The sequence below is a fragment of the Phyllostomus discolor genome, chromosome 15 (assembly GCF_004126475.2).
Source record: "Phyllostomus discolor isolate MPI-MPIP mPhyDis1 chromosome 15, mPhyDis1.pri.v3, whole genome shotgun sequence".
NCBI lineage: Eukaryota > Metazoa > Chordata > Mammalia > Chiroptera > Phyllostomidae > Phyllostomus > Phyllostomus discolor.
Window position 1 is genome coordinate 9,888,323 of NC_040917.2, and position 24,557 is coordinate 9,912,879.

The 24,557-nt window shown below is 50.1% G+C and overlaps 1 protein-coding gene across 1 annotated transcript in view; it reads right to left on the minus strand.

The window, feature by feature from the left end:
* Window positions 1-20,864, minus strand: part of RAB4A (RAB4A, member RAS oncogene family) — a 32,721-nt gene extending 11,857 nt beyond the window's left edge. Inside the window, exons 1-3 of the mRNA XM_028531178.2 lie at window positions 20,623-20,864; window positions 5,835-5,915; window positions 4,744-4,858 (exon numbers count right to left, since the gene is read on the minus strand). Coding sequence (XP_028386979.1) covers window positions 4,744-4,858; window positions 5,835-5,915; window positions 20,623-20,653 — 227 coding nt within the window. The 5' untranslated portion in view covers window positions 20,654-20,864. The remainder of the gene's footprint in view (window positions 1-4,743; window positions 4,859-5,834; window positions 5,916-20,622) is intronic.
* Between the last annotated feature and the right edge of the window lie 3,693 nt (window positions 20,865-24,557).

Here is a 24,557-nt window from a genome sequence, read left to right on the forward strand (position 1 = left end):
TGCTCTCGAGGACTGCTCTCTTTGCTGACACACTTTCTCCCCTGCATTATCGGTCTCCCCCGGGTTTGGCTTTTCCCAGTAACATCATAAAATCTGCACTGGGGTCTTCCATCTTAAAAAACAACAGATGCTACCCAGTTCTTCCAGCCACCAGCCCATGGCTCTCCCGTGCGCAGGTTTCTCAGGAGCCGACTTCGCCTGCTGCCTCCTCGCCTTCACCTCCCACCTGGAGCCCACCTCCGCCCCTCAAGTGAACAGCTGGTGGAGGTCACTGATCTTTGCGTGTCTGGCCCCAGAGGCATTCTCGGTCTTCCTCCCTTGCATCACTCTGTGCTCTGGGACGCCTTCCTCCTCTCACCAGCTGTGGCTTCTCCAACTCCAGAGCATCCCCACTCTGCCCTGGGTGCACCCCAGTTCCTAGGGCTGGGTCCTCGGTTTTCTCTTTTATGAATGCTCTTGATTCAGATTTGACCGTCAGCTCAGACCACTTCTGGAAGCTCCAGCTGTTGCCCCAGCATCTCCATGTGACTGCGTGGGGAACATGTCACACTTAATGTCTGCAAGACAGACTCCGGTCCCCGCCCTCCAGGCCCTTCTTGGCGGGAGGGAGTAAAGCAGGTATTTAACCTGCCGGTAATCTCTGTATTCTTGATTCTTCTTTTCACTCATCTCCACACTGGACTTGCTGGCCGGGCCGTCTGGCCACATCCACATTGTGCGTGTCTTCCCAGCACCGTTCCGATCCAACCGCCCAGTCTCGGCCGGGACCTCTGCAGCTGCCTAGGGCTCATGTCCCCACGGCCACTTGTGTCCCTCACTCCATCCCCCAGAGCAGCGACTCCTCATCAAGGCCTATGTGGCCCACGGTGCTTGGGGGCCGGATTCGAGTCCGATCACCAGCCTCAGCCCTCACTGCCCACACACCGGGCCCCATGCATCCCTTCCACTCGGCGGTTCTGCACTGCGTCCTGTAGAGTGAACTGGTAACAGCAAACTCAGTGCTCTCCTCAGTTCTGCGGGTCGTTCCAGTGAATTCCCAAAGGCTTGTCGGGGGAGGTATGGAGACCCCTGACTCTGTAGTTTGCTGGGCAGAAGTGAGGGTGGCCTGGGCACCCCGTTTGTGACTGGGGCCCATTAGTGGGGGCACTCTTGTGGGACTGAGCCCTTAATCTGGGGGTGCTGAGCTGACTCCAGGTGGTGTCACAACCGAACTGAGTTGCCAGTTGGAGAGTTCGGATAAACCCCACGTTTGGTGACAGAAAACAGACACCACGGAAATGCACAATGCCTGCACCGGGGTGGGGGGGGAGGAACCGCTGAACTTAAGGAAAACTCAGCACTGCTCATGATTACGTTACATGTTGAAAAGGCAGCCATTTGTAGATTTGCTTTTTTAGCTTTACCTCCATGGGCAGGCATGTGGGGGAAGCCCCCTTTCCCCCATCATCAGGTTGTTACCACAGGGGGCACGGGCTGTGTGTGAGAGAGGGCAGCGAGGGCAGCCGGCCGGGATGGGGGCGGGGGAGGGCGAGGGTTGTTGGCTCTTCCCTCCAGAGCGGGAGGTGGGGGAGGGGCCTCGTTTCCACGCACACTAAGAGGCCCCTCCTCTCTCCGCTTCAGCTTCAGCGGGCATCTGGTTTGCAGAAAGAGGCATCTATCTAAGAGTTCTCCTCAAGAGACATCACATTAACATCTGTTTCTTAATAATTTATTTTAAAATTTATTTTACAACACTGTATCTTGACATATGGCTTCTTATATAAATTTCTCAAGTATATAAATTTAAGCTTTATGGTTACTTTTTTGAGGTATTAAGTTTTTCTCCCAAAAGTTATTTAAGCCCAGGTAATACAGGTACAGAGTTTTAAAGTAAAATATTGCCAACAGGCTAGAAATGGAACACCGCTGGCCGTCTCCTGCCTGTTGGTGCCTGCCCCCCAACCCCCCAAGGAGAGCACTCTCCTTCAGAATTCGATTTTTTCTTGGATTAATGACTCAATCATGTTGGACACCCATGTGCTAGGCACTACTCTGGGCTCTGGAGAAACAAATCCAAAATATAAAAAATCCTTACTTTGAAGAACCTTACAGTTTCATTTTTCTGGTATGTGTTTGGTATTTCTAAAAAAGTTTATCAATGATTTGAATTATTAATTTTAGAGCTTGTCACTTTCCTGCTTTGATAAAGGATCTTTAGCTCACCTATACCCGTCATGCCCACTCTGCTGGCTGGCAGCACCATCTCAGATGTCTCCGAGTGACACTTTCCATTCTTTTTTTTTTTTTTTTTTTAAAGATTTTATGTATTTTTAGAGAGGGGAAGGAGGGGGGGAGAGAGAAAGAAAGAAAGAGAGAGAGAGAGATATCAATGTGCAGTTGCTGGGGGCCGTGGCCTGCAACCCAGGAATGTGCCCTGAACGGGAACCGAACCTGCGATGCTTTGGTTTGCAGCCCGTGCTCAATCCACGGAGCTACGCCAGCCAGGGCACACTTCCCGTTCTTGCCCAGGACCGCCCCTACTGGCTTGACTGTATCTGGGTCAAGTATAAGCTCCTGCTTGACTCTTTCTGGGTCAAGTATAAGCTCCTGTAGTGTCTAAGATAACCTCCATCTGCTTCCTTGCATATCCAAAGGCATTCTGATTTTACCTTTGCATCTAATTGGCAGTTTGGTTACATTTCAGATTTTAGGTTGGAAAAGAGTTTTTCGTGCTGAGTGTTGAAGGCAACGCTTCAGTATCTTCTAGTTTCCAAATGACGCTGGTGAATGGGCCGTGCGATTCCCATTTCCAATCCTTCACATGCGACTGTTTTTCTTCTTGGAATCTCTGTTCCTTCACTCCATCCCTTGCGCTCTGAAATTTCACACGACCTGCCCTGTCTGGACACTTTTCCCACTCACTTATTTGTATTTGGCGTAGGGCAGGCGAGTACGTCTGGAATCGTAATCCTTCAATGGAAAACTTTCGTTGACTGTTTCCTCGGCCCCTGTCTTCTGAACTCCTAGCAGCCAGGCCCTGGAATTCCTGCATTAATTCTGCGTGGGTTTTTTTTTTTTTATGTCGTCTCTCCCCTTTCATCTCAAATTTCTTGTTTAACTTCCTGGAAGATCACTACTCTATTTAATATTATTTTAATTGCTCTTTTAAAAATATAACTTTGTTCCCATTACTTGAATGTGATCTCTGCTCTTATTTCTGAGGATACTGTAGTTTCAGTGTTTTTTTTTTCCTGTCCCCTGAAAGTTACTATTTTCTTTCCTTTGGGCTCTTTTATTTTAGAAGCGTTCTCCAAACGCCTGGTGAGCCCTGGCGCCTTTGTACTCGAGAGCGAGGAACAAGAAGTGCTCCACGAGCAGCACTCCAAGTGTTCGGCGAGACGTCCCCACACGATGGACGGACAGAGACTGGGCTGGTTTATTGGGGAAACGGAAATGTTAGCATCCCAAGGCCTTCCTTCTGCGGCTCCTGTTTTTCTGTGGAGAAGACTCGTTTCTCCTTCCTGAAACATATGCTCCTGGCTCCCAGCAACGAGGGGAGCAGTGGGGGAAGAGGGTGAGGGTCCCAGACCTTCCATGAATCACCCTCCTCCCAGCCCTTGCCTAACCCCGGCCCTCCCTCCGCGGTGCCTTCTGACCCGGGGCCTAGTCCCTGCTTCAGCTCGGAGACTGAGCCTCTCACTGTGCATGCACTGTGAACATTCAGCCCTCCCTCCTGCAGAGCCTGAAGCTCCCGGGCCCCGGCCCGTCCTGGGTCCGGCCGGGAAGACACAGCCTTCCCCCTCGACCAGCATTCTCACGTGCAGCTCCCTCTGCTGTCAGTCGGTCACCACACCGTCTACTTCTTATCTGGAACCTTTTTTCCGAAATGTTTTAATCACAACTAAGCAGTCTCCTTTTTCATTAAAATTTTCTCATCTTAGTTGATACCACCTTAGTTATTTTATAGTCATTTCGGTGGGACTTGGGGAGTGAGAAGACATAACAGGTTTAACCGGCGCTTCCAGAAGAATGGTCGTGACTGAAAATGGTTACACTACTTCTGAAGCAAACAATTACTGAGCATTTAGAATACAGCATGAACCCGACTCAGGTCAATTAATTAGTGTATAATTAAGTGAAATGCTTGCAGTGAGAGTTAATTTTACTTAACTGAATTCTGAAACGTGACAGTCTGTTCTGTTCCGACTGGGTGCGTGTCCCAGCAGCCCACCCGAAACACCGCTCTGCCTCTGCTCCAGCAGCCACGGCACACGGAACACGGGGCCGCGTCTGCGGTGAGCCGGGGCCACCGCCGGGAGCACCAGTCATGGCCGAGAGAAGAGTACTGTGTGCACCGACCATAAAAACACAGTTTGTTAATGTAAAAAACAAAACCTCTTCAGACAGTTTTGAAAATTCTCTTTAAAAAGTGAAATATGCAGAAACACTGTGTTATCGTGTGCCCTTGTATCTCTGAGCACGCTGCAGAGCATGCACTGCTGCATCCGAGCGGCCTCCCTGGCTCCACGGACAGATTAGCCCCGAAATTCGGACGCACTCACTCGGGACAGACTCGAGGGGGCTCTTTGGCCAACTGATGCTCTGGGGAGAGAGACTGACTTTCAGCTCGTCTTAAAGCTTCTGGAGGTGAAGTTTCTAACATTTGTGGGAGGGGCTGGGGGACGGCACATATATTAAGACAACATAATTGATTATTTCAAGTGCAATTTTCGAATATTTTTAATATGTTGGAGAAAGACCTACCTGAATCGTTCTTGGCCTGCTGTGTCCCATATCTGTAACTTCACGTATTTGCCACCAACATTTATAATCTTTGAACCGAACTCCACTCCTATGGTATGATTTGAGTCATCTTTGACTGAAAAAGAAAGAGAACAAGACATTTAATGTAAGGACTGTAAGGAAACAGGCTGACTGACTTAAACAAGCAACACTCAAGTCCAGGGTTAAATCTGTGAGCAGTGTCGTTCGCTTTAGCCACTCGTTTCCCCGGTGGGCAGCGGGCAAGCGGTCACTGTTTTACACATGACCCGCACAGCCCCTGTTCTCAGAGAGAATAAAGCTTTTTCTCAAACCCCCTGAAACAAACCCCGTGCGGTAGAGCCTGGGCTCAGAGCTGGTTACGACAGACGAGAGAGCCAGGGGCCCCGTCTGTCCCCTGCGGTGGCGCTCCAAATGCCGCCAGGGACAGATCTGCAACTCCGTCACAGATGAGGAATGAAGAGTGTCAACTCCTTGAATGGAGAAACACTCTAAAGAAATACAAGGGAACCAAAGACGCTCAAAAGAAACTTGGAAACCAGGGACTCAGAGGAAAAGACAAGAGTAAACAAAACTCAAACGAGACCCAAGGCACACTGTAGCTGTGGGGGAGTCAGGAACTTGAGTGTTGCGTGGCGATAGCTCGGAAGGGGTTTGTTTGCTGGAGAAACCCACACCATCGGTGTGGACGGGCAGGGAGGCGGGCAGCCCCGGCTGGCGAGCCCAGCCGCAGCGAGCTGTATGCAGGGGAACATCTGCGATGACCGGAGGACAAGCTAAAAGCTCGAAGCCTGCCCAGCCCCCCTCCACCCCAGCTTACATCCCCCACTGTGAGACTCACGTCACCGCCCTGGGAACCAGGGACGCCGTCTGCCCAGGGGGGAAAGTCTCTCTGTTCCTGGGGGGGCGGGGGATAAAAGGTTAATGCTGACCACCCTAGCCGGCCCCAGGCCCCGGCAGTGCAGAGCTAGCTGGGGTGGACGCTGCGCTAGGCTGAAGCCGCCAGGCCAGGCTGAGCAAGAGGGCGCTCTGAGAAGGTGTGCGTGAGACCGTGACCCTTTCCCGCCACTTACATTTCTTTTCAATGAACTGGTGAAGTAGGCACGACTTGCCGGTTCCTGCATTTCCAATAACCAAGAACTTGAACAAAAAATCTGAAAAACAAGAGAGACCGTGAAAAATAACTTTAAAGCAGGAGCTATACATGTATTCTTAGACTACAATCATGAAGCTTAATGAAATCTTGGCTGTTAATGGAAAAAAATGAGGCAACGATGCTCTGTGAAAACGACAAGGAACAGGGTGACTTACCTTCTCACATTTTTGGTACTCGGCTTACATGGTAGTTCAGAGGTTTTTAAACCATGCTTTCGGGACAATTTCCTTTGTTGCCGGAAGCCTGAAAACTACTCTTGTAATAAATAAAATCTGTTCCTTTTCTAGCCACTGTTCAAAGAAATATGAATATGCATGATAGGGAAAACACCCGAGAAATTTCAAATGTTTTCTATACAAAAGAAAAACCCTGGTAGACGTTTGGGCTTTGAGAAATTCATTCCCTTCTTCTTCTTTTTTTAAACTTTTGAGTTTCATTGATAAAGAAACCACAAAAGAGAAACACAAAAGAGAAACAGTCCATGAAAAGCAGCGCAGGCTCCTCGGAGAGAACAGTGAGGCTGACAGACAAAGCGCGGGTGTGCCGCGCTCAGGGGTCTGGGGCTGAACGGAGAATGGAGAACAGAGAATGGGGACCTGCGTGTGCCAGGCCCTGCACTGCACACACTTGATCTGGGTGGCACTGGACAGCTGGTGGGAGGGGAAGCCCCGCACCGCAGGGGACCGCCCTGACCAGGTGCCCAGAAGGGGAACAGGACATCAGAGGGACTTAGGTGTCTGGGTGGCGTTGCTCAGCAGTCTGGCAGGCGGCAGCAGCTTGAGATCTTGTCTCATCAGAGGGGATCACATGGCGAATGCAGTTTCACAGGGTGTGCGGAGCAGGCCGTCTCTAGACGGCTAAAACGCGCCTGTTTGGGCGGTGCTTAACAGCCAAGCAGGTGAGAATGGGAGTTTGGTGCCGGCAGCTCTGCACCAACGTCCCACCTTGCCGTGAGAAGAAAACAGCGTGGGGGCCAACACGCAGGGCCATCCGTCACCCACTTGTGTATGAAGACTGACACGGAACCAGGGGAGAGGCACCGACAACCAGTGTCGGGGTGAAACAAGCACATCGCCACGTGGAGAGGGTGACAAAGAACAACACGAACAACTCGACCCACAAAACCTCTCGATCCATGAAAGGGGCTGACTCTTCGAAGACACAATGCATGACAACTCACCCAACATCAAACAGGTAATTACACAGACCTAGATCTATAAAGAAAATTGAATTTGTAATTTTAAAACAAGGAGGGTTTCACTAGAGAGTCCTACCAAACATGAAGAAGACTCAACAGCAATCCACTCAACCTCTCTGAGAAAGCGGAAGGAGGGAAAACGTTCCCAGGATGTCTTATAGAGCTGTTTTTGCCTTGACACCCAAACTGGAACAAGACAGTAGTAGACCAAAACAAACTACAGAATAATATCCCTTATGAATATTTAATAAAATATTAGCAAACTGAATTCAGTACTATATATAATATAAAAATTATACACTATGACCAAATGGACTTTACTTCAGGGATGAAAGTCTAAAATATTTGAAAATCAATCAATATAATTACACTATAAATAGGTGAAAAGAAAAAAGTCACACGATCATATCAACTGACGCAGAGAAAGCATTTCACAAAAACCAACACTCACTCATGATAAAGACTCTCAGAACCGAGGACAGAGGAGGACCCCCTCAACTCGAGAAAGGGAGCTGAAAAAGTCTACAGCTGACTGTGTCGGTGAGAGACTGCTCTGCCCCCCCCCCCCCCCCCCCCCCCGCCAGGGAGGGAAGTGAGGAGGCGGCCCCCACCACTCCCACTCAGTACCCACAGGGGGGTCTAGCCAGCGCACCCAGGTGTGAAAAAGAAACAAAGACACACAGATCAAAAAGGGAGAAATAAAATTCTTCCTACTACCAGATATGATCGTCTACATAGAAAATCCAAGGAATCTAAAAAAAAAAAGCCCTCCTACAACCAATACATGAGTTCAACAAGGCCGAGATAAACATGTAAAGGACTCTATGTTAAAAACTACACAATACCGATGAGACAAAAGGAAACCTAAGTAAACGAGGAGACATGCTGTGTGCACTGGCTTAGAAGACCAGACTTAGTAACTGATACATATGTTTAATAAAGTCCCTACTAGAATGCTAGCAATGCTTTTTGGTAGATACAGCCGAGATTATTCTGAAAGTTAAATGTAAAGACAAGGGAACTAGAATAACTAAAACTATTTTGAAAAATAAGAGTAAAGTGGAAGGAGTCACTTCACCTGATTCGAATGCAGCGACAGTAATCACGACTCTGGGATTATTGGAAGGGAGAGAGACACGCGGTCAGTGGAACGGAATAGAGCACCAACAAAACGGACAGACACTAATGTGTCCAATCAATTTCGAAAGTGCAAAAACTATTTAATGGGAGAAAGTTAGCTTTTTAGCAAATGGCACTGAAGCAGTGATCATCCGTAATAGGGGAAAATGACCTACGACCTAAGTCTCATATCTTAAGAAAAATTAATTCAAAATAAATCACTGACTTAAAGATAAAACACTTTAAAACTTTTAGGAAAAATATAAAAGCTTCAGAAAGTATGGCTAATCAGAGTTCTTAGATTTCGCACACACAAACAACCACCCCCCCAATCCAGAAGAGGAAAAACTAGTAAAATGGTCTTCATCAAAATTGGAAACCTCTGCACTGTAGCAAACTTTGTTAAGACAATGAAAAGACAAACTGCAGACTGGAAAATGATCTACAAGACATTGCAAAGGACCAACAAAGGACTAGTAGCATCTACGATATATACATTTTTTAAAAAATCCCTCGAAAGTCCACAGTGAAAAAAAAATCAAACAATTTTGGACATAAGACATGAAGAGATTTCACCAAAAAGGATATACAAATGGCAAATAAGCACATGAACGTATTTTTAACATCCTTAGACAATAATTAGGGAAATGCAAATTAAAGCCATAATGAGGCGCCACTACACACCTATTGGCATGGCCACCACAGAGAACAGGGCCACCTCGGATGCTGGTGAGGACACGCAGACCCGGGACCGCTCACCCTCTGCTGGTGGGGATGGATGTGACATGGCAGAGCCACTCTGGACAGCAGTCCAGAGATTTCTTAAAAAACTAAACGCGCAACTCCCAGCCACTGCACCCCAGGCATCTGTCCCAGGAAACTGAAGACTTGGGTTTACGGGAAACCCTGTACTCGAACGTTTACAGCAGCTGCACTGGTAAAAGCCCAAACCCTGGGAACGATGCAGCTGTTCTTCAGCAGGTGAATGGTTAACTTAGGAACACCACTCAGCAGGAAAAAGGAACAGACTGCGGACCTGTGCCCCGACCTGGCCGAATCCCCAGACAAGGATGCTGAGGGGAAAAGTCAGTCCCCAAAGACTACACCTGGCATGACTCCATTTATGTCACGCTCTCGCAATGACGGCATGGCAGCGGTGAAGAGCGGGTCAGTGGTTGCCGGGGGCTGAGGAGGGGCGGGGGGCGGGGGGGAGGAGGAGTGTGCGCCGGGGACCGGACACAGGGACGGGGACGGAGAGGTGCTGTGTCTGCAGCTGTGCGGACGGAAGGACGTGGGGGTCCTGCAGCTGAGATCCTGTGCGGGTTTCGTGGGTGCCACTGCTGGGGAGAACAGGGCACAGGGGACATGAGATCTCTATTTTTTCCCTGAAAACTGATGGTGACTCTATCTCCCAATTAAAAGTTTTCTTAAAAATACAGTAGGTAATATCATCAGGTAACAACCCCACATTTACGACGCATGGTCCTAAACTGAAGGAAGCACCCACAGATGTGCCCCGGGAGGGAAACGGTGCCCAGGAAGGAAGGGGCGTCAGCTAAGAAGGCCAGCCTCTCCTGTTGGGAGACGCGCGTGTTCGGTCAACGCGCACCGAGACCAAGCACCCAGCCCCGTGGGGAGCCCCAGTGAACACACGGGGACCTGGACTTCCCCCTCGTCCTTGCCCCTGAGCTCCAGAGGGGCGGGGGCCCCATGCAGTCCAGTACAGAACGGGGCGGGGGGGCGGGGGGCAGCCTGGTGCTCTGTCCTCAGTGCTCGAGGTCCGCTGGTCTCTCACAACAGCGGGCTTCTCACACTGGCCCCCACAGGCCCCACATCCACATGCATTGGTTTCACCAACTGATCCTGTTTTTATCGCCAGCGTGTACCACGCTTGACAGCTGCAAAATGGCCTGACTTTTTTACAAAGTAATTAACAAAGGAAAATGCCCAGTTAGGTTGTATAACTAACTTAAAGTAGTTAAATAATCATGTCTACTTTCATCAGATTTGATGGTGTTTTATTACACTGAGTGTTAATCTGTGGGCTCAAAATCACAAAGAAATGTTTTGCATCCAATTTCTGGTAATGACACTCAGCTGATGAGGGTTTCGTCAGAATGAATTAAACTTGAGGCAGGGAAAAGATCATAACCCAAAAGAGGAAATCTAAAATTGGGTATATGCTACTAATGTGCTTTCAATTTTTCATGAGAAAAATAACAGGGACGGTATCAAACAATTAGAAATCGGTCTTGAGCAAGTGCCAGCAGTTCAGGAAGACAAACAGTGATCAGGAGCGGAAAGACTCCAACAGGAAGTGGTGAACGAAGCCAAAGGGTTAACTCCAGGAGAAGCCTCCTTGGAAACCCCTGCCCGAGTCTACACTCTCCCCTCAGCAGCCTCTCCTTTCCCGGAGCGGAGCAGACAGAAAGCACGAAGCAGGACGGGAGCTATGACCACAAGGACACCAACGGCCCCTCCAACAGCAGGACGCCAGCTGGGAAGGGACTGCAGGGCACAGCGTGTTTGTTCAACAGCTGACGGTCCACCCTGACCTTGGGGCCTCAAGCAAACGAAGGCCCCGTGAGTAGACAAGATGTCCTTGGCCCTCCCACTCGCTCCCACAGGCGGTGGTTTTGCTTTTAGGTTTCCAAAGGTCGGAAAGGGAGCACAGGAGGGCGGCCCTGCCTGCGGGGACCTGGCTTCTGGCTGGGGGACCCCGCTGGTGGGTGCCGTCAGCCCCTGGGAGAAGGAACGCTAAAGCCTCTGTGCAGGAGTCCATCTCGTGGCAAGATAAGGAGTGCAGATCCGGAGAGATTACACTGACAACACCCTGGAGCCAGCGGGGCGGAGACGGGGGCAGGGGCAGTCTCTACAGGGGCTGACGGAGGAGGGAAGCCACGTAGGATGACGGCGGTTGCCAAGTGCCCAGTGAGGGTGACCGCCCGCACCCCGGGTAAAGTCCCCCTCACTGGAGGCAGGGGCGCAGTCAGGCAGCTGAAGAGTCAGGGAGCCGCCGCAGAGAGAAAAAGTACCGAAGACTGTCACAGGAAGCCTGGCTGTGCGGGAAGAGGAGGAGGGGAGTCCCGGGAGGGTGCAGAGGGGGAAGTTGCCGGGAGAAAAAGACAGGGGTGGTGGGTGACGGGAGCCCCCGACCCCAAGGGCAGGGGTCCGGCTCCGACAGGGAGAGACCCCCTCTCCTCTGAGACAGGAGGGCAAGGGGACAGCATAAGCGGGGAGGTGAGTGAGTGCCCCGGCTGGAGAAGTGAGTTCCTCCAGGGTGGCATCCTCCTCCCTGTCCTGGGCTGCCACTGAGAGGAAGGGCTTGAGTGGAGGGTTAACACCGCCGATGGACTCAGCACCCAGACGGAAGGGGAAACCCCAAGCCTAGTGATCTGCACCTACAGAGAGCTCCGTCCCTGGGAAGCTGGGCTTGGAATCTGCGAAGCGTGTGCAGTGGAAGGACGAGGAAGAAGAGGTGGAAGGAGGGGGCGTGGGCGTCGTCGTATCTGGAGAGGGGGCAGCTCACTGCCTGAAAAGAAGGGGCGGGGCGGTGGGGACCCGGAGCCGGAGCTCTGCGAGTGAAACCTGGGTGGGTGTGATCAGAGGGGACACATGTCCAGTGAGCAGCCAGGGAAGTGAGTCCCTCCGTGGGGGCAGCAGAGGTGAGAGAGGGTGCTGAGAGCTGAAGTCACAGACCTGGGATGCTCAGGGGTTGACGGACCCCTCTGTATGGGGGAGCAGTCACCCAGGGTCAGAGAGGAGTTGGGGTGGAGAGGAAGGCTGGGAGCCAGGCGACCTTGCGGAATCAGGAATGACCCCAAGGTTATCTGATGACAGCAGTGAGGAGTTAGCAGAGCACAGGACGTAGGATGACTGGTATTTCAGAAGCCTCTGAAATGCTGGCTTAGGGGAAGGAAGGTGTGGGCAGCCGGGCAGCACATGACCCTTGGAGGCAGGCGGAGTGAGAAGGGAGGGAGGGGGAAAGAGCAGGGCTAAGGGGGGCGCTGCAAGTCCGCCGAGGTCTGCCTGGGTCTGCATTGGAGGTCAGCACAGGGGATCGGAGCCTCTGTGGATTTAACATCAGCAGCCCAGGCCCTCCAGTGGCAGCCGGGGGCGGGCCAGGGCCTGCGGTTTTGCCCGAGTGCTCATTAGGACCCGTCCCACTGCGGCCTGCTGTGTGGACCAAGGGCAGTCAGCAGGGGAGCGAGCAGGGCTGGCCAGCCGGCCGGCATCAAAGCCGCAAGTTCTTAGGTGCTTCTGCTTGATGTAAGTTTTTAAAAGAAACTATTCTCCTAAAGTGGAAAACTGCCCAGAAAAGGAAGTCAGTGGCCAGTGCAGCAGCCAGAAGTGAAGAGACCTAATAAAATCAGCCATCCTTAGCCAGGAGACGAGTTCTGGGAATTCTGAAGAGTAGAATGTTGGCTCTGAGTTAGACATAGGGAGGAGAAAACCCTGGGAAGAAATAAGGCCGAGTGCTTTAGTGCAGGTCTCAGAGAATGCTCTAGCGTGATGAAAGAGGTGGGTGGAATTTCATGAGGCTGTATGCAGAGAACATGGCTTTCTGAACTGTGTTTATGGAGCAAGCCCCCAATACCCCAGCAGAACGTGCGACTTCCGAGGTGACGCAGATCTCTGAGGGCACCCCCTGAGAACCTTCCCGGTCTCCACATTAGTTTGGAAGGTACGAGCCTTGGTGCCCGCCCCGTCCCCGATTTCACCCCGAGTTCGGGATCGAACTTATGTGACTTATGTTAAACATCCAGTGTTTGCCTAGGACACGCCTTAGAGCAGTGAGATCCAGGAAGAACATTTGATCTGGGTCGGCACTCAGAGATTTTATGGAGGAGATTTCTGCAGGGGGAAAGACAAGGGAAGGAAGAATCTGACTACCCTGGGGAACGTGAGGCCAGACAATCTTGAGCTCAGATTCCTGCCCCACCCCTCCTCAGCTCTGGGACGGTGGGCAGAGCCCCTGACCCTTCAGCCTCCTCACGGGTGGGCCCCAGTGTTCACCCCCCACTGCCCGGGGGAAGCTCAGAGACAGTGGACGCCAAGGGCTCTGTGTGCTGTGTCCTGACTTCACCGCTCATCTAGGAGGAAGTCACCGTTACCACTCTGCCCACACACGCCAATGGTTTTTCAATAAGGAAGGATTTCCTGGCCCAAGAATGGAAACAACAGCAGGTTAGTACCAGGGAACCTCTGATCAGCACATATTTGAGGACACTGACCCGAAGGCTTCTGTCACTCAACAGCTAGAAATGACACTGTTCTTGGGAAAACGTAACTCGGGAAAATTAATTTTATTACTAATATATACCAGAGGGATTAAAAATGTGTCACTTATAACTTGTAGTTGTGAACATTTTTAAAGAACTTATTTACATAATAACAAAATATACTTTAATAGAAATTTTATCAATAGTTTTACCCGTCATGTCTAGATTATGAAGGTCTCTATTGATTTTAATATTAAAAAGATAATCCAAAACACGGACCTCATTCTTACAAATTATGTGGCAGGTACAGTATCCTCGCTTACATCCATATTTGTGACAAAAGTACTCAAAGTGCTGATATAACAAAAGTGGGCAAAGAGTAACAGCCACCAAATAGCCAACTCACATTTTCTTCCCAAGAGTATTACCACAGTCCAAGTAAGTCTGAAGAGGAACCGTGATCGAAACACCAAATATCATCAGCACGTTCAAAAAGACAATAAAAACTAAGACCAAATGCAAGTGCGGAGTGTCTGTGAAACCATACGAGACGTTTCGATCTTTCTTCCCAGGGAGACAAGGGACCCTCATCTGCGTGCCCGACGTGAGGCCCACGCTCTTCCCACGGCTGTGCGGGGGGGGGGGGGGGGGGGGGGGGGGGCCGGGGGCCGGAGAGCATTTAAGCCCATCGTCTTCTTCAGGAAGATCAGGAACTGGGCCAGGCTGAAACTGAACGGCACCTACGTGTTTTAGAGACCCCAGCAGAAGCTGTTGCAGTAGGTGCTGCCTGCCTAGCATCCATTCCCCAAGGAGCCAAGTGACCGAGGCACACATGACCCCCAAGCTTGAGGACAGGGGTCTGATTATTTTAAGCTGATAATGGTCCTCCTGGCTCCCTCCTCCTTGCCAGTGATTGGGCTGGAAAGCCAGGCTTACACTCTCAGGGCAAGGTGTTACTGGTCCAGGGGCAGGCCCTTGCCCAGATGTGGCCCAGTCAGATGGGTAAGAAGGACTTCTATTTCACAAACGCAGGAAAGGACTCTTTTCTGTGGATGGAAATGAGGAAGCATGTCCCCACCAATGACAAAGAGTTGCCACCTAAAAGTCTGAGGGGACGGGGGCTCACCCCGCAAGGGGAGGGAGGGGAAGCATCTAGGTCCCCGCTGACACAGCTGGGCTCCTGAACCGACCGGCCCTGAAGCCTCAGCTACACTTATTTGAAAAAACACATTTTTATGCAACCTGGAGGATTTTCAGTTGGGTTTTCTGCCAACTGCGGTTGGAAGCATTCTACCTGATTAAATGACCAAAAGAGCTAAGGATCTCTTAGCTATTAAGCACACATTTTCTGTTAGGCATAATATTTGTTTGTGATCATACAGTCAATTAATCAGAAGGCTGTTAAGTAAGCACGGATTTCAAACCAGGGGAGTTCATTCAACAAATATTTACTTAACGACCAAATGGCACGCAATTCAAGGTCTGGTGACCACAGACTCACACCACCTGACACATCTGTCACCACAATAACATGTCGGCCCCTGGGGGCCCCGGGCTATGCTCTGGGCTCAGCACCTGTCCCCACCGTGGTGCCGGATGGGCACGCCAAAGCCCGTCTTTTCGGATCTTTTACCTCCATGGCCGACCAGCTCCCATTTGACCAACGTGTTCTCTCCCCAGGTACAAAGCCATACTGAACCGGGCAGCAGCTGCGCCCTGCAGCTCCGGAAAGCAAAGGACCTCTGCGTGCTCTGCTCCGATGCACTGGGGACACAGGTTTCAGGTTTGCACTGTTTTCTTAAAGGATGCCTTATGTGACCTCTTTAATTCGGACACGGCTGTCTGTGAGAGAGGACCTCACTAGGGCTGCATTTCTGTTACAAGATGAAAAGCTGTCAGACTTCCACCATAAAGAAAAGGATCAAACTATGTCTTAGAGCAGGGTTTTCTATTTACCCAGGCCTTTTCTTCCATGTTCTACAACTGAGAGGAAAATAAACCCCTCTCCAATGGGACAAATCGGGCTGTTTTGGCGTTTTGGCAAAGCTGTGGCCAGGAGCTACTCACAGCAAGACAGACAGAAAGCCACTAAGCAGTCCCCTGCTTTCAAAGAGCTTGCGATCTAGTCCGGAAAGACAGATCTGCTCTGTCACAGCTGAGCTGCCTGAACGCAGGGACAGGCCTGCAAGGCCCCCACGGGCGGTGCACACGTGTGGCGTGCATCCGATGAGGATTTCTGCGCCAACCAGGATAAACAATGGACATGAGAGGCAGTATTAGAATGGAGGGTGCTATACATAATAGTATTTTTCATTATAACAAAGGAGAGAGAGGCTTTGTTTTTAAGTGCCCAATTTCTTTCCTGCATGATTACAAATTCATTTGAAAACGATAAACTTCCCTCTAAAACATATCCCTCCCCATATCTAGACATTGTTAGCCGCTTTTTAAGATTTCTTAAATGCCAAAAGCACAACACAGAAGAGAAGTAAAAGAACGAAAGGACAAAGGTCACACTGAGTACTGTCACACACGAGTCCACTGTTCCGGGTAGTGTAGGGCTGCCCTTGGCTTTGCATCTCCAGGTGGCATAACCATTTCCATCGGGGACCTATTTGTATTGGCCAAATCTCTCGCCACACAAACGTATTTTTGGCAAAAAGCATCGAGACGGATTCCAGAGGGAGAAAGTGTGCAGACAGTGTTAACTGACGTGCGTGTTGTGCCGCAGTCTGTTATCTACACACCGGGGGTCGCCAGAGGATGGCCAGCCACCCCTAGAAGCTAGTAAGAGGCCAGGAGGGACCCTTCCCTAGAGTCTCCAGCGAGGACACCTTGACTTTGGACTTCCAGCCGCCAGAACTGTAAGACAATCAATTCCTCTTTCAAGCCATCTTCTGTTTCCCCACATACTCACTCACCCACTGAAGAGAGAACGTTAGAGCCCTTTCCTTTTCTCCTGCGTGACGCCATCTGTCCCTTCAGCAACAATGCCCTGCACGTCACTTTAGCTCCAACCCAGAGTCATGGCTACGGAGGAGCACAAACCAAGTCTTCTTCGAACAAAGGAGCACAGTCCATTACCAAGAGCAGACCGGCAGGGGAAGCGGTGACATCCAGAGACAAGTGTTGCTAGATGCAGAGGGTTCAAAGGCTTTTCCTTCACACCATTTCCACTGGCAAGTACTCTAATGGAGTTATCGGAGTTGTTGGGAGTGGGGGAATAAATCTGTAACATCACGGGATAACTCACTCCCAGGCAGGGAGAGCGGGATGGAAATCCGAGAGAGAGCGGTGGGGAGGCCAGCAGGCAGGGGCCGGGGCCAGGAGAGGGGCAGCAGGTGTGACAGCTGCTCAGAAGGAAGAGCCCCCAGGACCCGGCTGCCCCTGGACATGCTGTGAAGGGAGAGGGCGTGTGGCGGATGCCCACTTGCCCGGCTGGATGTCGGCGCAGGGGACAAGGCCACCCTCCGGGAGAGGAAGAGAAAAGAAAAGGCCTCTAACGTCCTCCCTTCGGTGAACGAGCACCCAGGAAAGACAGACGATGGCCTGAAAGAGGAATGTACTGTCTTCCGGTTCTGGCGGCCAGAAGCCCGAAGCCAAGGTGTTGGCGGGGCTGTGTCCTCGCTGAAGCCTCCAGGGAAGGGTCCTTCCTGGCCTCTTACTAGCTTCTCGGGGTGGCCGGCCATCCTCCGGTGATCCCCGGCTTGTAGATAAATCACTCCCATCTCAGGCTCTGTCTTCACATCACGTTCTCTGTGCGTGTGTCTGTGACCAAGTTCTCCTCATTTTGCAGGAATATTATTCATGGAATCAGGGCCCACCCTCATCCAATATGAGCTCATCGTCTGTAACCTCATTACATCTGCAAAGACCCTGTGTCCAAGGAAGGCCACAGTCACAGGTACCTGGGGTTACGGCCTGGACTTATCTTTGGGCGGATAGAATTCAACCCACAACAGCCTATAATTTATATATATATAAAATATATTTACAAATCTCAATAATTCTCAAGATTATGTGGTAAATACTATATTTAAAAAATAAAGCACAAAGTAAAAAAAATATTAAGAGTATATTGCAGTATTCATTAGAATAGGACCAATAATTTATGTTCTTGTTTCATAAAGTATTTTCATTGTAGAAGGCATGAACTATAATATACAGGGTCTGTCACAAATAATGCCCCTAATGAATGTATATAAATTTAATAACTGTTTAATAAATTTAAAAAACAGGTACAATATTATTTATGACATTTTTGGTGAAATGTTCAAATTGCTACCCATCCCGTGTGAGACAGGCACGTACCCTACCAACCACACCCGGGCCCTGTATACAGAGATTTGGCTTAGATTTTCCACTCTCTCAAACTGCCTCAGCCCTTATCATTTCATAACATATTCTGTACTACTTAAACTTTTCAGCTCCTTTCTAAACATCACTGCTTGGTACTACCTATTTGATTTGTTAGTCTGTCTCACAAATCTTGGTATCAGAAATGACTTTAGAGCCTGGCTGGCGTAGCTCAGTGGATTGAGCGCGGGCTGCGAACCAAAATGTTGCAGGTTCGATTCCCAGTCAGGGCACATGCCTGGGTTGCAGGCCACGGCCCCCAGCAACCACACATTGATGTTTCTCTCTTTCTCTCTCCCTCTCTAAAAATAAATAAATAAAATCTTTTAAAAATACCATAAAAAAAAAAAAGAAATAGGGTCAATTTGCGATCTCCCAAGTCTCGGGTGGCTGGAGTTCCTCTGGGAGTCCCAAGCCACACTAACTGGCCAGGGCTTTAAGAGTACTGTGAATGTAACAATATTTAGGAAACACTATTTCAGTTTAGGGCTATTCGGATTGAGGGTTTCAATCTGAAACCTATGTATTTAAGACTGCAATACTGTATTACAATATTATGTAAAGTATCTAGTTTTCATGCAGTTAGTGGTTTCAAAGCAGCAACATGTGGAACACTGCTCAGTCTATGAAAGGTGAAATGCTGCTGTAATATGCTAAACATTTACCTCATTAACAGTACATTGTAAGCACTGGCCTTTACTTGTCCCAAGTTACACACAGCATTCTTTTCCAGAAGAGAAAAAAAAATGAGCCTAAAGTAGATAGGAGTTTAAAGTTTAGGCAAACTTTTTTTTTTTTTTAAACCAGCTATCAAAAGGCAAACGTCCGGAAGGAGGGCCCCTGACCATTTTGCTCTGAGGCAACAACGCTGTGCAAATATGGCCGGTGATAAGGGAACACGACAGTGTTAGGACTTGGTCTGGGATGATGTTTAATTTTTTAGGTTGACGCTTTGAACTGCCACATTTGCTCGTTCTAAAACTGGTTTTCTAGTAGTTTCCTCGAATTCCTGTACTAGAGGAACAGGTTCAATTGAATTAGTAAAAAATAAAAGCATATTTGGAAGCTGCTATGAAATAAGAATCCTAATGATCAAAGCCCTGTGATCAGAACTGAATCAGTTCTTGTGATGTTCAAAAGGTCAATGAACTCTGTCTGAAAGAAGCAGACATGCCAAAAGTATCCTACATTTTACCATGGTTACTATTTTACGTAAGAATAATGAAACATAAGAGCTCTATCTCCTGAACTCTTCCAGTCATTTCTTACTAATTCATACCCCCCTCCCCTTGGGTATGCTTATGTGGACTTTCCACCCCTCCCGGTTAACTGTATCCAGGTCGAAGAAAGGGGGGAAAAAAGGGTCGGATAAGGAGCAAAAGTAAAGCAAAAGGATAACCAGAAACTGCCCGAGGATATATTTATGAAATCGGACAGTGATTCTCTAGCCAGAGAACCAGACCGCGTGGATGCATTTGCATCTCTGACAACACTGGTCCTTATGAAGCCAGCAACTTGGTGGAAGATCTCCAAAGCCTTCTAGGAAACAGACCTGCTCCCACCACCCCCATATCCTCAAGCATGCATTTGTCTCAGGAATGGCTCAACAAGGAGCACATGCATGGGGACCCCACCTCTCTAAGGACCTCAAGATTCCCCCTGCCTCACCCTCACCCCTCTCCCGCGGGCTGCTGTGGGGCTTAAGCCACATTCCCCTTAGTGGAACTCCATCTCCCTCAGGGCGTGGGCATGTCCTGTTCTGCGGTGCTGCCTGGTTAACGCCTTCCTGTTCCCAGTCTGGGTTAGGTTTCTTTGTAACACACTGTAAAGGACCACATTCCTTCAGAACTCCTGCAGCGTTTGTAACCATTCATTACACTGTAAATTGGATTAATAGTGTACCCTCTACTCTACAGTAAGCTCTCTGAGACCCGAGCCGAGCCTGCAGCGCGCGCCCTCCTAGCACGCGGACTCCACATGCCCGCGCACACATCCCCCAAGGGAAAGAGCAGCGCGCCAGCGCAAATGGAGACAAGGCTGGGTGGGCTTGAGGAGCCTGCACTTGAATCTGAGCCTATGCCTGGGACTGTAAAACTCCGAATCAAAGCCTCAGTCTGCATGCACACATCTGAAAGTGATTACAGACTGGTAACACCTCCTCACCCCTGATGGGACGCAGTGGTATGCTGTGTGGTTCATTTTTTCACCATGCAGGACTAAACCAACAACAACGACAACGAAAAAACACAGCATATGTAGTGGGAAGGCTTTTGTTAATTAAAAAAATCTTTGTGGGCAACTCCAGGTGTAGGTATTCGGGGGGGGGGGGGAGGCAAAGGTTCAACACAGGACTGCCTCCAAGGCGTTTATGGTAAAAAAGAAAACATTTATAAATAGTTATAGTGCAACTAGAAAGGGCTAAAAACCTCGAGCGAGACAGAGGAACGAAGCCAGCGGTCTCCGGAGGAGGAACTGGAAGAGTCTACCGACTACTCCTCCCCCAATCAGGTGCAAAGAAAGGCATCCCAAACCAGGAAGGTCAACCGCGAACGTCCGAGGCTCACGCTGGAATGCAGGCGTCGCCCGAAGTTCTGCACACCCCTCGCCGGGGACAATACCGCGGAGGGAACTGGGGCTCCGACTGCTGCCCAAACCCTGAGCTGCTGAAATCAGACTCTCGGAGGAAACCCCCACCGGCGTGCGCGCGGAGAAGCAGCCAGGGGAAACTTGACAAAGCGGATCGCGTCCCGCACTCCGGGCCGGGCTCCGGGCCCCCGCGCCCCTGCCTCCCCGCCCGCCGGGCCGCATACCGTAGGTCTCGGACATGGCCGTCTGCGACATCTTGGGAGCGGCACCGCCTCTCGCGGGTCACAGCTGCAGCTCCAGCCGCGGCGGCGGGAGGGGAGGGCCGGGGTCTTCCGCGGCGTCTCGATGGGGAACGGCGTGGGGCGGGGACGCAGGAGGGAGGGGCCCGCGGTCCCCACGGCAACCGCCGGCCACCGAGCGGCTGCGGCCCTGCCGGACTACCGGCTCCGCGCAGGCGCACTCTGCCCCGCGCCGCCAGGACCGGCCGGGGAGGAGCCGGAGGGGAAGGGACCTGAAGCGAAGCCCGAGGCCCCGCCCTGCCGTGGTCGCGCATGCGCACGCAGCCCGGTGGCACGCCCGCGCTCGGGGCGGGGCCCAGCTGCACGGTTGGTAAGGGAGGCCGGGGGCTCGCGGTTCCAGCGTTGGGACCGAGGAGGCCTAGCGCTTGCCCTGGTGATAAAGACCGATTGCCTTCCCTTTGCCAAATTGATCCGCCTCGGTAAAGAGGCCGCCGTTATCCTGTGCGGCTGTCGGCCGGGAGAAGGCGTTCCTTCAGCTTCTATGATCTACCCGCGACCGTGGTTAACGGGTAACTCGGAGGCAGTACAGGTGTCCAGCTGGAGGCCAGCCCGTGCGTGGGCTGCGGCCAGGCTTACCTTGCGCTCTGCACTTGCCAGGGCCTCTCAGGTCGGGCCGAGCTGGAGCGTGGGGAAAACCGACAGACGCCGAAGGGCTCCCGGTGCAGAAGTGCCCCTAGCAGACACCAGCCCCTCTGCATCCCTCTTTAGGGGGACGTGGCTTATGGGCAGGAGGCACCCCTGGCGTTCAGCTGCGGATGCACTTCTAAGGTTAGGAGTCCAACACTGGGAATTCAGAATCTCCTTGTGTTGGAAATGTAGAGGTAAACATTCACTGGGAAGAAAATCTGGTTGGGCGCTGGTTTCATCGGAACATGATCAGGGTCACGTCATATCTCGTAAGAACCAACCTGGTTCAAAAGACACGGTAGATTGTTTAAGCTCGCAAGTGGCGTGGAGTGTGGGGCAAATGACAGTCAGTACATTTTTTCCCCAAGTCTATTTGGTCCCTTCCTCCACATAAACTGTCGTCAGACCTTGCCTGGGGCCGTTTCTCCTCTTCCCCAATGGCTATTTGGCTCTACATTTTATTATTATTTGTGACCCTCATAGCAAATAAATATCCTTGCTTCTAAATCACAGAGAAGGCCTCATGATGACATATTGTGAGAATTATAATTGGCTGGAATTATTTTGTATCAATATACACATGTAATTTTTGTTCAGTGGTTCAGATACTTCATTGCTTTCTTATTTGGCTTTCTGCACCTTGAGTCTGATTTATACTCCTGAGCATAGCAGACTCATTCGAATTCAAACTATTTCAAAAGAAAGAGAGTGACCCAATTCTTTAGATCTATATTTTCTTCCCACCAGAAGCGTCTGTGTATAAGAAAGGAATACAGTGATCGCTTGGGTTAGTGACTGAAACTGGACCTTGAGATCTCTTGAAACCGGGACAGGGTGATGGAAATAAAAATTCAGGTGTTACTTCAAAGCTGAGAATGGTTTTTGATTCTGTGGAGAACAAAAACTTAGGCCTTTGGGAAGGATGATTGGTTTTAGAAAAGCCACCCAAAGCGATTATTTAGTTTGCAAATATAAAAGCCAAATATCTCGACCAGAAAGGAAATACCGGTGTTTTCCCTCCACACAGCTCTGCCCTCTCCTCCCTGGGCCCCAAGGTCTCCAGCTGCCTCTCGGCCTCCCACTCCCATCTCTGACCCCAGAGCTCAGCCTGTGGATCTCTTTAAATGCCACAGAAAGCTGATGCAGTCAGCATTCCTCTCTTGCCTGGGCTTCTTTGTATGGTTACTTACTCGATATCTCCACTTGGATTCCTGCCAGGCTTCTTAATACTGATAAAATAAAAATCAAGCATCCAAATTTCTCAACAAAATCTGCGCCTTCTGCCATCTCTCCCATCTCAGGAGCTGGCAGTTTGCTCAGAATAAAACATGCCTGCATACGATCCCTCAGCACTCCCTGTGGACTCGACTTGCAACACATCCAGAATCTAATGCCTTTTATCCCCTTGGTCCAAGCCTGCTCGCCTCCTCCTGCAATGTGGGCGCCCCCCACTGGCCTTCCTGCTTCTATCCTTGTCTCTCTCTGCAGTCTATTCTCAACACAGCTGCTAGAGCGATCTTATTAAAATGTAAACATACGATAAGAAAAGGAACATGCCTCTTTGAAAGCAGCCAGTGTTGGAGGTGGGGGGAGTGAAATGTAGGTCCCACCCTGCTACTCTCTGCTCAGAAGGCCTCATCTCAATTATTATGGCCCGTAAGATCCTCCATGGTCTGCCTCCTTCTGACCTCTCTCCTTCCCTCCGCCCCCTTACTCTCTGGGCAGTAGTCGTACAGGCCTCCTTGTGTCTTAAACACGTCGAGCAGGCTTAGGCCTCAGGGCCTTTGCACGTGCTTTTTTGTCTGCTTACAATGGCCTTGCCCCAGATGTCTACATGTAGCGCCCTCACAGCCTTTGCGTTTGCTGCTTCTATGGCACTTCCTCAGGGAGCCTTCCTTTCAGAAATGCAGCAGCAATCTGTCTCCACCCAGCACTCCACACAACCACCACTTCGGAGCCCCCGACCCCAGGGCACCGAACACCACCTCACTCATGTATTGATTGTTTTCATGTTGTCTGCTCCCCTTCTAGATTATGACGCCTGTAAGGGAAGGGGCTGCATCTGCTGTATTCTCTGCTCTATCGCCATGCCTGAAATAGTATTCAGCATATAGTGAACTCTCAATAATTCAATAGTTGTTGAAGGGGTGAATGAATGAAAAAACCCAGCAGCTCTCTACTTACTATGGATTTAATGTGATGAACTTAACTTTAAACTTCTTGATTTATGCAAAATTTAAAAGATGACCTGTTACGTATCACCATGTAATTGTAGAAAGGCTGCAATGAGACCCTTTAAAAGTATCATCTAATACTAGTGTAGTTTTTGAGTCTGTAACCAACACTAGGTAGAGAGCTAAGCACTTTACGTGTATTATAAACCCTAATTTTAAAAAAGATTTTATTTATTTATTTTAGACAGAGGGGAAGGGAGGGAGAAAGAGAGGGAGAGAAACGCCAATGTGTGGTTGCCTCTCGTGCACACCTACCTGGCGACCTGACCCACAACCCAGGCATGTGCCCTGACCAGGACTCGGATTGGTGACCTTTCAGGTAGAAGGCTGGTGCTCAATCCACTGAGCCACACCAGCCAGGGCTAAACCCTAATTTTAACAATGAACTCAAGAGGTAAATATTATTCCCTTTTGTGATGAAGAAACAAAGGTCTAGACGGCTGACTTATTTTGCTCCAGTTCTCATAGTTGGTATGTCTCAATGTTGGGATTTTTCTCTAAAATCAGACTAAGCTAGATACCTCTGCTTGCCATCTGGAATGCATATGAGGGAGAAAAAAAATCCAGTATACAACATCTAAGACAGAGGTGCAACTTCAGAAGGCGGCGAGTTGCTTCACGTAAGAGAACCTAAGGAAAGTATTACCCTCTTGAGCCAAGCCGTGCTCTAGGTGCCTTCTGTCCCTTCCCTTGGCCGGAAATGTCTCCCCATTCAGTGCAGGATGGCCACAAACCACAGGGCTCTACTGCACTCTGATGCTAAGTGAGTTTGGAGATGTGAGTGAGAAAGTGTTCACGAGAGTGACGATTCCCGGGGCACTTCTGTCAGCTAATCAGAAGCTCGGGTTTGCTCTGGGATAGAAAACGCCACCTGGTCTCCCATCCTAAGCTCGAAAGTTTGAATTTGTCCCTTACACATACCCGTTTTTGCCTACTCAGCAGGACTGTGCTGTAAACACTCCACGTAGACAGTATTAAGTCAAGGTCAGAGTTGTGGAC